This window comes from Kogia breviceps, chromosome 3 (assembly GCF_026419965.1).
Source record: "Kogia breviceps isolate mKogBre1 chromosome 3, mKogBre1 haplotype 1, whole genome shotgun sequence".
In the NCBI taxonomy this organism is placed as follows: domain Eukaryota; kingdom Metazoa; phylum Chordata; class Mammalia; order Artiodactyla; family Physeteridae; genus Kogia; species Kogia breviceps.
Genome location: NC_081312.1, coordinates 10,302,742 through 10,317,361, shown reverse-complemented (window position 1 = coordinate 10,317,361; position 14,620 = coordinate 10,302,742). Strand labels below are relative to the sequence as shown.

The following is a 14,620-nucleotide window of genomic DNA, read 5'->3' as shown; positions in this document are numbered from 1 at the left end:
CATATTTTTTTTTTATTTTTACAGAGAGAGGAGCCTATGAAGACAAAAGTGCCTGGGGCCCACGAAAGCCATACTGCGGCCCTCTCTCCAGTTTCCCATTTCTTTGCTTTGTAAAAGGAAGGTATTGAACTGGATGATCTGTGGCTCAGTTAACGGCTCCACGGAGTGGGTGGAGCCACATTGCAGCAGGACTGACCATGGCTATTTCCTTCTAATTTTAGTCACCAAGAAATGATTCTATAGTAGGTTAAAAATAAAACACTAATTTGCACCAGGGAGAAGTAAAGAGAGAGAAGCTCATGACCCACGGAGAATGTGCTTGTCTCCTTCCCAAAGGCTTTGTCTTGGAATAGAGTTCTGGTCTACCATAGTTTTAAGTCCAGATACCAAGATGGTCTTTAGTCAATAACTAAGCCTCTTAGAAACAGGCTTAAAATACCAGACAGCTTGTACAAACATCTCCTTAAAATAAGTTTGAATTTAATATGCAGATTTAGCTAAGGATGGCTCAAACTAGCATTTGAGGACAAGGGCGCGACACCCAGTGCCAGTGTCCTGTGTAAGTTCAGACACCTCAGATCCAGCGTCTGCTGTGGCTCTAAGGACTCACGCATGTCATCATCAATCACAGGAGAGTCGGGTTCACCACCCTGCCCAGAAATAGCGGGATTCTGGAGGTTTCTTCATAGATGATGAAGTGAAATGGCCGGTCCACTTTGATGATGGGAGGCATGGAATAAGCAGTGATTTCTGACAGGGTTCCCGCCACCGCCTCTGTTCCTTCTTCATCCACCGCAATCATCGCTCTTTGTAAAACCTGGAAAAGGAAATACATGGAAGGCCGTTTGTGTGCCAGCGGAGACGAGGGAATTAATTGAGCCCCTGGACATTCTGTGTTATTGTCCTACCCACGGGGCCATGCTCTCGGGATTTAGTGGTACAGGGCTCATCTGCGCAGAGGGGAACGGTCTGAGGTTGCCCCAGCGACTGCCTTAGAAGCCCGCAAAATACCAGGAGACACCAGGAACCGATTGTGAAATTCATTCTGGGCAGGGACCCAGGGACTCTGTGGCTGGCCAGTTCATGCACACATGCATCAAATGCACAAATACTTATTTAGCATGTACTTTGTGCTACTGATTTTTGAGCCGAGCTGGTGGTGGTCCTCCTGGAAGGTTTTCAAACCTTTCAAGCCTGAAACCCCTGAGAACTTTGACCTTCCTTCTGGCAGGCTAGGTAGGGGCAGGGTTGTAGTTAGTCTTCTGTAGCAGCTTCCCAGCACCTGGTACTGCCCTGACGTGGTCCCTGGGGCAAGCCCTTGGGTCCCTGAAGTCTTCCTGAACTCTGGTGGCCTGTATTTAGGCCACCTGTTGTGTTTGCGAGGCCCTTTTGTCCAGGAACCTCATGTGATGTGAGTGACGGACCTGTATAATTATTATAAGAGGCGATAATGATAATAATCCCTACTGTTTTGTAGGGATATTTCAGAGGGGGTTTCCACAAGGGGCGGGAAGTTAGCCAGATAACCTCTGGGGCTTTCTTTCATCTTTAAAGTGGTGCAGTTTCATGGAATTTTTTTTTGTGTGTGTGGTACGCGGCCCTCTCACTGTTGTGGCCTCTCCCGTTGCGGAGCACAGGCTCCAGACGTGCAGGCTCAGCGGCCATGGCTCACGGGCCCAGCCGCTCCGCGGCACGTGGGATCTTCCCGGACCGGGGCACGAACCCGTGTCCCCTGCATCGGCAGGCGGACTCTCAACCACTGCGCCACCAGGGAAGCCCAGTTTCATGGAATTTTGAATGAATCTGTGAACCAGTTCCATTTTGGGATAAATTTCTCCTTGAGCACTGGGAGAGAAGAGAGAGAGCTCTACATACAAGAGATTAAATTAGTTGAACAGATGTTTTAAAAAGTAGCCCCAAATTCTTAAAACATCCAACTTGGGTGCTGTTTCAATTCTTTTGGAATTTTAATCTAATTTTCTACTACAACTTGGCCTTTTATCAACGTTAAATGGTATGTGAAAATATTCGTTGGTTTGGGCCCCAGCGGAAGATCCTGACTTACCTTGGATACTTTAAGATTTCTTTCAGTAACTGAGAGATCACTCAAGTCGGCCCAGGGTGAGAAGATTCTTCTGATTCCCATCTGTTTAAGCAGCTCATGCATCTTATTCTTCTGGTCTAACTTGAACTTTGGAAAGAAAACTTCCATTTTCCTGTGGTACAAGTACATATAATGGTGAACTGTAGACAAAAGCCATAAATTCTGAACACTCAAAAGGTCACACTTTCTTTTTACCTTCCCGCTAACAAGTCTCCCTCAGTTGACTAGAGCTCATTCTGTTCTTTTGTAACGAATGGTCTGACTCAGAGAAGAGAGCTTCAGCTTTAGGGAACCAGTTTCATTTCCCAGCCAATGAGTCCATTCTCTTTAGCAAAGAATGCCACACTTTGTATCCATTTCCCTGGGTTTTCAAAACAACCCCAAACCAACCAAATAGCTGCTGCCATCAGTCCTGCAGACTCCAGGCTGTTTTCAATACCCAGATTACAGAGACCCCCCCAGGATTTTAGGAGAACCTGAATGAAGGGAATTTTCAACCCCCTACCTATCTTTAGCCAGAGAAACTCTGATATTATCTATTTTTATATATATATATATATATAAACACACGTATATAATATATATATTCACACACAAGGGAGTTTTTTGTTTAGAGAGATGAGTTCTGTGGCTCAAAAATAAAAAGAATGAGAACTACTAATTGGTACTAAATTAGTCTTAAAGAAGTCCCAATGTCTCAATCTGTGAAGTACAGCCAACATACCAATACCAATTTCACAATGTTCTTCAGAGAAGTAAATGAAATAATATATGTTAAGCACCCAGAACAATGTCCCGTGTAGTTTCCTCTCTCTCTCTCTCTCCTCTCTCTTGGAGCTGGGCCAGGCTGTCCAGACATGACATGCCTTGGAGACTGTTTTATAAGTGTATCCCCCCTCCCAAACATTTGTTGAAGGCTTCTTATGTTTGAGTCCTATGCTAGGCTCTAAGGATTTGAAGGAAAGGAAGAAGAATGAAGGTAAAATGAACACTGCAGATCTTTAGCTGGACTCCTCTCTGTGCCAGATGCTGAAGTGACAGGATTCACGAGGCATCGCCGTGGACTCCCTACTGGTGCTGCCTTCCTCCTACCCCAGGAGGTGGATTAATTGATTCCACAAGCATTTGCGACCCTGCTCTGTGCTTCCGACCCTGCCCTCTGCACACGGCCCCCTCCCCCGGTCGTCTCAGCCAGTCTCACGGTCCCATTTACGTGCTGCTGACTCCCCAGCCTGGACCTCACCCTGCGCCCCAGATCTAGCTGCCTTCCTGACATCTCCGCCTGCATGTCTAATAGGTATTTCTGATCCAGATGTTTCCGAGTGAACTTTTGAACTTACCGCTCGGCGCGTTCCTCCTACATTCTCCCCTTTCAGTAAATGGCAAATCCTTCCTTCCCGTTGCTAAGGCCCAAAACTCTGCCTTCACCTTTGACTCCCCTCTTTCCCTCTCTGTCACCCACATCCAGTCCGTTAACCGATCCCGTCACCTCCGGCTTCGTCCCAGATCCAGGACCCCACTGCTGCTTACTTCCACGGCCACCGCCTGCCGAGCACCCTGACCTAGGTGGCTGCACTGAGCTCCTGGCTGGTCCCCTTGTTCCTCCCACATACCCCTCGTGTCTTTTCTCCGCACAGGCCGTACTGCTCCTCTGCTTGGCTCCAGTGGCTTCTCGTCTCCCTTGGCAAAAGCCCAAGTCTTTTCCGGGGCCAGTAACGTACAGTCCCGGGTGACACCTGCTGGCTCCTCCGCGACCTCATCTCCAGCTGCTGGAGCCTCACCGGCTGCCTCGCTCTTCCTTGGATCCAGTGAGCACAGTCCCGTGCCAACACTTTCCCACTTCTGCCTGTAACTCTTCTCTCCCTCAGCAAACCCTCAGAGTCCTCCTTCCTCTTAAGTGTTTGCTTGCCGCTACCTTCTTGGCCAGGCCTCCCCTGGCCCCCACCCGCACCCCACTGGCGCTCTCATCGCTAGAACGTGAGCTCTGCGAGGGCCAGCGTCGTGCGTGCGTCGCAGGGCCTGGCACGCGGGAGAAGCTTGCTAAGGGCTGGCCGAGTGAATGAACGAGCCAGGCGCTGGGATCGATGCTGATAGAGGGGGAAACGGGACAAATGCAGCCCCCGCCATCGGGGAGCCCGCAGCGGGCTGGGCTGGGACGGGCACAGAACGAAACTGTGGGTGCCCGTAGGGAGGGCCCGGCTGAGCTGGAGTAGGACGACGAGGGAGCTGTACCTGGTTTTCATGTTCCTGAGCCACGTGTCCATCAAATCTGTGGTCAGGTAGTCCTCAAGGGCCAGGTGGTCACCCATCCTTCCCATGAGGACCACCAGCATGGTGGCATTTCCTCGGTAGGGCAGTTTGAGGACGTGGCAATGAAAATTCTTGTCAAAAGTGGAGGCAAACTTGCCTGCTCTGTACATCATGGGCACCTTGACCGCCTTGTACTTGTCCAGGTAGAAAGTGTCTGTCTCGGTGAGGACAGGGTCAAAAGGGGTCAGCCATTTCCCTGAACAGATAAGAAAGAAACTCGTTGCAGAAACCACCCTCCTCGAAAGCATCGTTCTTGCTAAAGTAATAAAGGGCCAGTGTTCTGTCCCCCTCCCTGCCCAACTAGGAAAGGCATCCTTGTCAGGTTTGTTTTGATCGCAGCTCAGGGGGCCAAAATAAATTCCCCAAAGATCAGCCTTTCGCAGGCTTCTTTCCCAGCTGGCAAAACCTGGATCCATCCAGAGGCCCTGTTGGAATCACACACAAAAGCACGGAGATATCTCCTAGTGACCCCCCCCCCCCCCCATTCCCTCATTGTTCTGGACAAAACACTGAGTGTTTTGAGTGAACTTTTGTTTGAGTGAACAAAAGTCACTCATTCCAGCTGGAGCCCAGAGGCCCCACTTCCTTCTACACTCGCTCCCTTGTGGTTGGTTAGCTCCAGCCTAGAGAAGACTTCAGGCCTGTCCCCAGCCCGGTCTGCAGGAGGGGCCCTCTGACCGCCACTGTCTGGTGCACACCATGTGCAAACAGAGGCCACGGTGGCAAAAGCGGTGACATTCCCGCACATCCTGTGCTCGGTGAGGCTCTGAGGGCCGGGGACCCTGGCTGACAAAGAGCCACGCGACCCAGAGGAGGCTGCCAGAGTGCGGGCCCATGGCTCTACACACTGATGTCTGTCTGGCCTGGCTGACTGGAAGCATGTCCTCCTCCCGGGCTTTGCAAGTCCCCTAGTGTCACCTTCCTGTTACAGCTGTGGCCACACCAGTCCAGTCCTCCACGAGACAGGCAGGTTGGAAAGGACCCGGGATGAGCACGTCAGGAGGCCCTCGTCCGAGTTTGGCCTCTGCCGTTTATCATGTGATCTCTCCGAGCCTCAGTTCATCTCTATAGTAGGTGGGAGTGTCTGCATTTTCTATATTGAGAATAGGAGGACCAGGGACTTTGTCACTTGCCCCAGGTCACAAAAGTAGAGCGTGAAAGAGCAAAGATGCAACCCTCAATCTCTCTGATGATATACCTTTTTAAAAAAAAATGACCCAGAGGGTTTCCCTTGTCAGAATGTCAGAGGAGAGCTGTGTAGATGTGCTTAGAAAACGTAAGCTATGCGAGCACCTGGGCCCCCAGGGCAGGGGCATCAAGTGAAAACATTGGCGCTGTGCCTGGTATGTCCTACATGTTCAATGCGTGTTTCACTCTGTTTGTAAAACGTGAGAACAACATGTTCAATGCGTGTTTCACTCTGTTTGTAAAACCTGAGAACAACATGTTCCTAGGAGATCATTGGGCATCGACCATACACAGGCCCAGCAGGCAAGGAAGAGACAGGCGAAGAGAGCCAGGGCTCTGGGAGAGCAGAGCATTATCAAAGTACCTTTGAGCAAGATGTAATCCACAAGAATTAATTTGGTGTCAGGATTGATCTCATCAAAGACTTTGGGAATTTTCCCCTGAGTCTCTTTGTTAATGTGATGATTCATGAGCCCTTTGGCCTGGGAGGCGTTGCCAAAATTTATAGTCACACGCTCCGTAGGGAAATACGTCTTGGAGAAATTGAGGAAGGTCTCTTTGACATCAAAGTCCTCGTGGAGGAAGGCAAAAGTCCCCTGGGTCAGGCCCAGCTCTGGGTTGTGGGAGAGGCTTTCTCGGAGCTGCCTGAAGAGGGCAGGCAGGCACGGGGGCCGGGTCTGGGTCACTACGGGCAGGGTCTGATTCAGGGCCTGCAGGCGGAGCCCCGTCTCCAGCTGGGCTCTGCTCTGTCCCCTGGCCCCCAGGGTCAAGGCCGCCATGGCCCGGGCCGGGCGAGAGGGGAGAAGACCACGTTGCCGTCGTGCCTCATGGAGATCTTACGAAGCAGGCTGAACCCCAAGTTGGAGGTCACCCCAGAGAGCTTCTGCCAGTTGGCCGTCAGCCAGGGGGGGCCCTCGTCCTCCTGCAGGACCCGTCCCCCTTCGCTGCTCCAGGCCTGGGCCCTGGGGGTCGGCAGAGTCTCCAGTCCTGCCTGGGCCTCTGGTGAGCGGGGACCAGGGGTGGAGCCAGGTACCAGCCACACCTGGGCCAGGAGGCAGGGCAGCAGGAGGCTCAGCACTGCCTGCATCTAGGCAGCGTGGAGGCCCGGGAGGCTTCCCTTTGGCAACAAGGCTTCCTCAGGAGAACAGAGGACAGAGGTTCTTTTTAACGGCTGATACACACCTCCTCCCTGTGTCCTGGTACAGCTCCTCCAGTGACCCACTTCCTCCCTGGGGGACGGGGCTTAGCTCCCCGAGGCAGGGCTCGGGGACACCTGAGCAAGTAGGGGTCCCGTTTGTCCCCTGAGTGGGGGGCGCATTATTGCCCAGCTTCCCCCAGTCATCCCACTTCCTCCAGTGGGGGGGCAGGCAGCCAAGAAGAGGGGGAGGGAAGAGGAGGCGGTCTGGGTGCCCGGCCTCACTGGGTGCGGGTCAGAGCAGCGGCCGGAGTCAGGAGGTGTTCCCAGGCTTTTACTGGTCTGCTTCGTTCACTGCCCTTGATCGCTAGACGATACGGCAGCCCGTCCAAGCTGAGCTGCGTGGGCCTGGACCTGCGAACATGTTTGCCCGGGGACTTGGAGGGTCTGGGTGGCCATCGGGGCAGGGCAGGGCGAAGTGCTGAGTTTGCCTGATTCGGTGGTGGGATCCCTGCTGCGGCTCCCCTGCGGAACTCCACCCAGCCCTGGGGCCCAGTTACAGAACTCCTCTTAGGAGTTCCCGCCTTCACTCTCCCTGGAGCTCCCCAGCACAGAAACGGATAACGAGCTGATTCACACCAGCTCCACTTGGACGGTCTCATCTCCTCCTCACCGTGACCTGTGAAGTGTGTCCTCCTCTCACTGCCCCGAGGCGGCCTATTCTAGTGGGGCCAGCCCTCCAGCACAGGCAGTGGGTGTCCAAACGCCACACTTGCCACCACTGCCCCCTTCCGGCCTCCCTCACATCCTTGGGCACCGAGCCTGGCTCCTGAGCACCTGCACAGTTTCCATCTGCAGAAACCCCTGTGCGCTGGGCTGGGCCACCTGCCTGTCTCCACGCATGGCTCTTGCTGCTCAGCTGGCACCCCAAGCCTGTGTCCCAGAGGCTGGCTGGAAGGCCACCAGGATGCACCCTCACCCTCTTCTGCCCACTGGACCCACTGCCCTAGGAGGGTCTCGTTGGGGGCAGGACCACTCGGCCCAGTGCGCGGGGCAGGCGAGGCCACAGACCTCACGGGAGCTCCCGTCAGCAGAGACCCTCATTCTCAGGCCACCTGTGGCCAAATGGCGGCGACAGGGTGAGGTTCCCAGGCCTCTTCTCCCTGCCGCAGGGGGCTGTGTCGTCGCCTGTGCCGGCTACAAAGTGACCCCTGGCCCCGGGACTCAGTGCGTTGCTCTTTGCTTTTGCTAACGGGCGCCATAGCATCCGCGGCCTCATTCCTTCCACGGCTTCAGTGGCGTGACCTTACTCGGTGAAACATTGCTGCTGTTTTCCAGCTGTCAGCGTTCAGGAAACTGTCCGATTCTAAACGGCAAGCGTGCGTTCAGTCGGTCTCGCCAGCACTGCACATGCTGGGTGAGTACCTCCTGGAACGTACCAAACGCACCCAGGCTCATGCCTTCATTCTATCACAGGATACAACACCCCTTTGTAAATTAATCACACAGCAGGACACTCCCGAATTCAGAATCACTTCTGTCTCGGACAGCCATCAGGAAATGATCCCAGCACAGCAAGTAGATGTCACCCCTTCGGACTGCTAAGTCTTTCCTTGAAGCTCCAGCTTCAGTCTGGAGTGGCAGCCCAGGAATACACGCGGCGTCCCTGCACGCTGCTTACCCAGCAGTCCCACGCATCCCCTAGGGTCTGTGTTCATCTACAGAGCGGTCCAGAATCTGTCTGCAGGGGGCGTCCCCTCCAACGGCAGGGTGCAGCCGACGATGCCAGGAGTGAAAACGAATGGAGTACACCTGCTTCAGAATGGAGTCAGGAAGCCATGCGGGGTGGGCGCTCATGCATTCCCACTTGTCTCAATATTATTGATCAGCGGGAAGAATGAAGCTTTCCGTACACCTTAGTAATGGCAAACTGCCCACGCCTGCTGCCAACAAGAAACCACCATGGCTCTGAACTCCCATTCCCCTCCAATGAGCTTTGCTTCGAAACAACATGCCCCAGCTTCCTCCCTGAACCTAATGAAAGCCAACCTCGCCTTTGTCTCTTTGGGACGCGGCTATGGTTTGCCATAGTTTGCTGGTCCCGAATTGCAATTCCTCTGCTATTCCTGAATCAATTCATCTTCGCTTAATCATAAGTGCCATTACTTTTGTTTAAGGATGACACAAGGATGCAGCATCCTAAATAGAAGCCGAGCAGTAAGAAATCAACCACCTACCCACCACTTCTCAGCCCTCAATAGACCTGGAGCAGCAACTCTACCCCCAGATCTGGAAGCAGGGGAGACTCTCTTGGCTGGGCAGACAGGTCCCTGGCAAGAAGGCCAGGGAGTTGTGTGGGGCTTGCACAGTGAGTGTGGTAGGCATGAAATCGCAGGCCTTAAAAGCCTCTTCCTGGGGACTTCCTTAGTGGCGCAGTGGTTAAGACTCCATGCTCCCGATGCAGGGGCCTGGGTTCCATCCCTGGTCAGGGAACTAGATCCCACATGCATGCCACAACTAAGTGTTCATGCCATAACTAAGGAGCCCGCCTGCCACAACTAAGATCTGGTGCAACCAAATAAATAAATATTTTTAAAAATTTTAAAAAAGGAATCCCTTATGTTAAAAAAAAAAAAAAAAGCCTCTTCCTCTGGCCTCCTGCAGAGGAAGCCCCCTAATGTCTACAGCACGCCTCTTAACCTCCCAGCTGCACCCTATCCAGTCCAGGAATGAGGGCTTGGCACTGCCTAGGTTCCCACCCCCTCCCCTTGGAACCTGCTCAGAGAGGACAAGAAGGTCTTCTCTCCTCATCCCTCACTAGGCAGACACTGTGAAGGCCTCCCTTTAATCCGCTGCCTCTTACCAGTGAGGTGCCGCCAGGTGCCTGGGAAGGTCCTTCATTCAGGGCAAAGACAGAAGGTTAGGGCTTGCAGCCGAAAGCGTGCAGCAAATATTTGCTATTCCAAAGTGTGATCCTCCGAGGGACTGTTACTGATTAACATCCCGCTTGGAGATGGTGGCATTTCTGCAAAAGCCAAGCGGGGGAAGTAGGCTTCCCATAATCCCCAGCTGCTCCTGCTGGTCTCGGAGAGACAGCAGCGAGTGGTGGCCTGAAGCAGGATCTCAGCTCCCTGCCCAGGAATTGAACCTGGGCAGCCTGGGTGAAAAACCAGGAATCCGGGCTTCCCTGGTGGCGCAGTGGTTGAGAATCCGCCTGCCGATGCAGGGGACACGGGTTCGTGCCCCGGTCCGGGAAGATCCCACATGCCGCGGAGCGGCTGGGCCCGTGAGCCATGGCCGCTGAGCCTGTGCGTCCGGAGCCTGTGCTCCTCAACGGGAGAGGCCACAACAGTGAGAGGCCCGCGTACCACAAAAAAAAAAAAAAAAAAAAAAACACCAAAAAAAACCCCAGGAATCCTAGCCACTAGACCACCAGGGACTAGAGGCTAGAAGCAAAGTTCCCTTGGCTCTTGCCCCATTTGAAAAATGAATTTCTCAAGGAGGCAAAAACAGGTACAAAGTTTATTATCAGAGACACAGCATAACATGTGGGAGAGCACACAGAGAAACAGCTTATTTAAGACAGAAGCAAGGCAGAGATACACACCTGGAGAGAAAGAGTGTGGACACCCTCCCTAATGAGAAGAGTGCAGTAAAGAGGTGATTCAAATCACTTATATAGGACAGTTCTTCCGGGTCTTTGTTTACCTTGGGCCAATTACCTGGTTTCTTTTTTCACAACTGCCCTGCCCTAGAACCCTCCCCAACAGGCGCGCACCACTTTGTGCTAAGATGGATCCCAGCGCAGAGGCCTGTGGGTGCATGTCCACACTTAGTATGGGGTGGCTCCCCCTCCCTTTTGATCCCCAAGGAGACTTCCTGCACACGTGCAGAAAGGGAGGTTTCCTTGACCTCAGGAGTGGTCATTTATCTCTTTACTCCAGCAGAGCTCAGCTCCTGCCACTAACTTCGTCCTTGGAGTGTCTGGGGGAAAACAAACCCTTCAGTTTTACTCTGCTTGACAAACACCAGCTGTCCGGCCCAGGGGCCCGTCCATCTCCTACCTCACTGCAACCCTGACTCTGAGGGCAGTTCCTCCGCGAGAATCTGCATCTCAATCCAGGCAGTGCCCTAGTAAGATCCAGCTCCTTGCGGGATGCAGCTGCTACAGGCACTGAACACCTCATGTGAAGGGAGGGCTGGATCCCACGGAGGCCCCCTGGGTCCCCAACCCAAGGCTGTCGGGGGGCGGGCGGGGGCAGAGGTGATTAAGACCTGGTCCCCCCGCACCGAGGAACTTTCAGTCCAGTAGGAGAGACAGACCGGTAAACTACCACCAGCCATACAGAGTCTATTTCAAGGTCAACTTACAGCTTCACCAGGTTGATGGACTTGTGAGACTGGAATCCTCAAATACCCAAAGGCAAGGCTAATGTAGACCCTTTAAGACAAAAACTCTCAGACCTGTTGGCTCTCCTTTTTTTTTTTACTTTTATTTTTATTTTTTGCGGTATGCGGGCCTCTCACCGTTGTGGCCTCTCCCGTCGCGGAGCACAGGCCCCGGACATGCAGGCTCAGCGGCCATGGCTCACGGGCCCAGCCGCTCTGCAGCACGTGGGATCCTCCAGGACCGGGGCACGAACCCGTGTCCCCTGCATCGGCAGGCAGACTCTCAACCACTGCGCCACCAGGGAAGCCCTCTCCTTTTTATAATATAAATATTTTATGTGCCTCTTACTACCCTGAAGTGAAATTTGTAGTTAATAGAACCTACCCACAAAAGTTAAAAAATAATAATCATGCTTTATAATATGGAGGGGAATAAAGGAAACTATAAGAAAAAATAATGTTTCTTTTAGTATGCAAATGCTCTGGCATAACTACACTAGAAGAGGCAGTGATGCCATCAGATGTGGGACAAGTGGGAGAGTTCCCCATCCTGCACACCTGCTGTATTGGCCATTCCACTCTACAGCCAGAATCGCTACCAGTGATGTGGTTTTCTGCAGTGGTGAATCATGCTCAGTTCCTGGAAAACAAAATATAAATCTTCCTCTGATTTGTCTTCATAGAAAATTCAGTGGGAATTAAAACCTTGGGGGAAAATGGTGTTTTTATATGAAATAAAACACCCCTGGGACTGCGAGAGTCTAGACTCAGATCATTTATAAATGGGTTTTCACCTGTATGGACCTGCAGTGGGACATTGGAGTCACGTGGGACCTGGGTCGCTTCACTGTGATGGACAGGCCTGCACGTTCCAGTACGTCTGGCATCTCTGGCCCTCGCTCACTAAATGCCAATATCACCCCTCCAAATCCTTGTGGAAATCAGAGGTGCCCCAACAAATTTCCAGAGTGTTCCTTTGAGGCAGTACCTGCTCTGTTGCGAATGACTGCCTGAAGAAGTCAAAGTGAGGGGAGGAGATGGACGGGGGTGGTTCTTGGGTCAGACAGCGCGGGAGTTGATCTGAGGGTATCAGCAGCGAGAGGCGACTTGAAGAGAGATCTTAGCTCCCTGCCCAGGAATTGAACCTGGGCCACCTGGGTGGAAACCAGGAATCCTAACTGCTAGACCACCAGGGGCTAGTGGCTAGGAGCAGAGCCCTGGCTCTTGTCTTCTTTGAAGACAAGAATCTTACAAAAAGACCGAGGCTGTAAAACAGGCTCAGAGTTTATTAGAAGCACAGCGTGTGTGGGAGAGCACACAGAGAAGCAGTTTATTTAAGACAGAAGCAAAGCCAAGCTACACACCCAGAGAGGGGTATGGGTGTCCTCACTAATGGGTGCTAAAGTGGTTGTTTAAATCGCTTTCATAGGGGCCGTCTTCTGGGTCTTTGTTTTCCTTCGGCCAATCATCTTGCTTCATTTCCCATATCTGATCTGACCCAGGGCCTTATGCGACATGCACATGCATCTTTTAGCCAAGATGGATTCCAGCACGAGGGTCTCTGGGAGATGGACACACACATTAGGGGACAGTGCCCCCTCCCTTCTTGAACCTTGAGAAACTTTTCTGTGCGTGTGCAGTCGGGGAGGTCTCCTCCCCGAGAGGAGACCTTTTCAAGAATGAAAGATGTGGTCATCTTATCTTTTTACTCAAGCAGAGCTTAGCTCCTCTCAGCTCCTGCAGTCAATTTTGTCCTCGAAATGTCAGGGGGAGACAAGCTCCAACTTGCTCAGCCCAGGGGCCCTTCTACCCCCTAGCTCAGAGTCAGCTTTGCCTTCCCTTCCTTCCCGCTTCAGCAGGCAGGGGCTGCTTCCTCCTGGCTGGGGGAGTGTCAGCTCGGCCAAATGTCTGGGAGGAACCAGTGAGCATGCAGGCTGAGGAGCACGGCATTCACGGGGGCTTCAGAGGTGCCATAAAAGTCATCGTGGAGCATTTGACCATCTGGGATGATTTTAAAACTGCTGTCAGAATTTCAGAAATGGAACTTTAAAAGGAAGGCAGCAGAATGCATTGGAAAGAGTATAAGGGCCTGTCAGACACCCTGGGCTTGAATCCCAAGTCCTTCAAATTCCTAGCTGCTGGACCTTGGGAATGTAACCTAACCTCTCTGAACTTGCTTTTCCTTTTCCATAAAATGGCCCAAACTGTGCCTCTGGCCCATGAGTATCTCAGCAGCACCCAGGAACCAGGAAGTCAGTGGGTAACACTGTTTCTAAGGCGGTGGGTCCTGGCTCTCAGGAAGGGTGGCTCAGAAGTTCTCTGCCTTCAGCGAGGATGTGCCCTGCACTCCCAGCAGGTCAAGCTCAGTGCCTGCCCCTGTACTGTGAGTTCTTTCACCAGCTGTGTGACCCTGAACAAGCCCCTTAACCTCTTCTTGCCTCAGTTTCCTGATCTGTAAAATGGGGCTGCCAAGGCTGAGCTGTTAGGACTGTCGTGAGGCTTAAATGAAGTAGTGGCTGTAAAGAGCTTGGTACCTGGCAGGAAGAGCTAATGAATGGTATTTGTTCTATGATTTTAGAGCCAGAATGAACCTCACAGGTAAGCCCAGACCCTGGATTTGGACTTGACAGAGGAGGAACTGCAGGCCCACAACCATTAAGGCCCTTCCTGCCCGTGTTGCTGCCAGAATAGAACCAGGCCACCCGACTTCCCGTTTGCATTTGATTTCAGCTCGTCACCAGCCTGTGTAGAGAGAGATTGGGAAAGATCTGATAGGAAGGCACGTGTTGACCAGAGTCACCTCAGGGGAGACAGTACAATCCTTCCCAGAACTCCCTGCAGGCAGGAAGCTCGATGCTTCCAAAAGCCACCCCGGAAGGGGTGGGGGGGATCCAGGGGCTTCTGAAGCAAATTTGTCCTGGGACCCAAGGGGCTAAATGTTTGAAAAACAACTACAACTAGTTATTGGCAGAATCAGGCCAGGAAACAGAGAAACAGGGAGGAATCAGGACACAGAGAGAACCGCAGTTGGTTTGCTCTGCGTGGATGAGATCAAGAGGAAAGCTTGGGAGGGTCTGAGGCACAGAGGTGGGAAAGCAAAAGCTTCTCAAATCCTTGTGACACACACGTGTGGGACAAATGGCTCGCTGTTTGCCAAGCAGCCTCTCTCTCTCCCTTCCCCATGGGCCTGCTTTTTTGTACTTTACTTTTATTTTATGTTATTTATTTTTGTTTTTAGTTTTTGGTGGCGTCGTGTCTTAGTTGTGGCTCGCGGGATCTTCGTTGCAGCATGCGTGCTCTTCACTGGCACAGGCTTCTCTCTAGTTGCGGTGTGTGGGTTTTCTCTCTCTAGTGGTGGTGTGCAGGCTCCAGAGTGCGTGGGCTCTGTAGTTTGCAGCACGCGGGCTCTCTCATTAAGGCACGCAAGCTCAGTAGTTGTGGCACGCAGGCTTAGTTGCCCCGCGGCATGTGGGATCCCAGTTCTCCGACCAGGG

At 52.6% G+C, this 14,620-nt stretch overlaps 1 protein-coding gene across 1 annotated transcript; it reads right to left on the bottom strand.

The window, feature by feature from the left end:
• On the bottom strand, positions 1-6,689 carry SERPINA10 (serpin family A member 10). The gene is given in 5 exon segments (XM_059056142.2): positions 1-817; positions 2,066-2,216; positions 4,337-4,610; positions 5,967-6,392; positions 6,395-6,689. Coding segments are annotated over 5 exon segments (1,338 nt in total). The 3' UTR covers positions 1-625.
• Between the last annotated feature and the right edge of the window lie 7,931 nt (positions 6,690-14,620).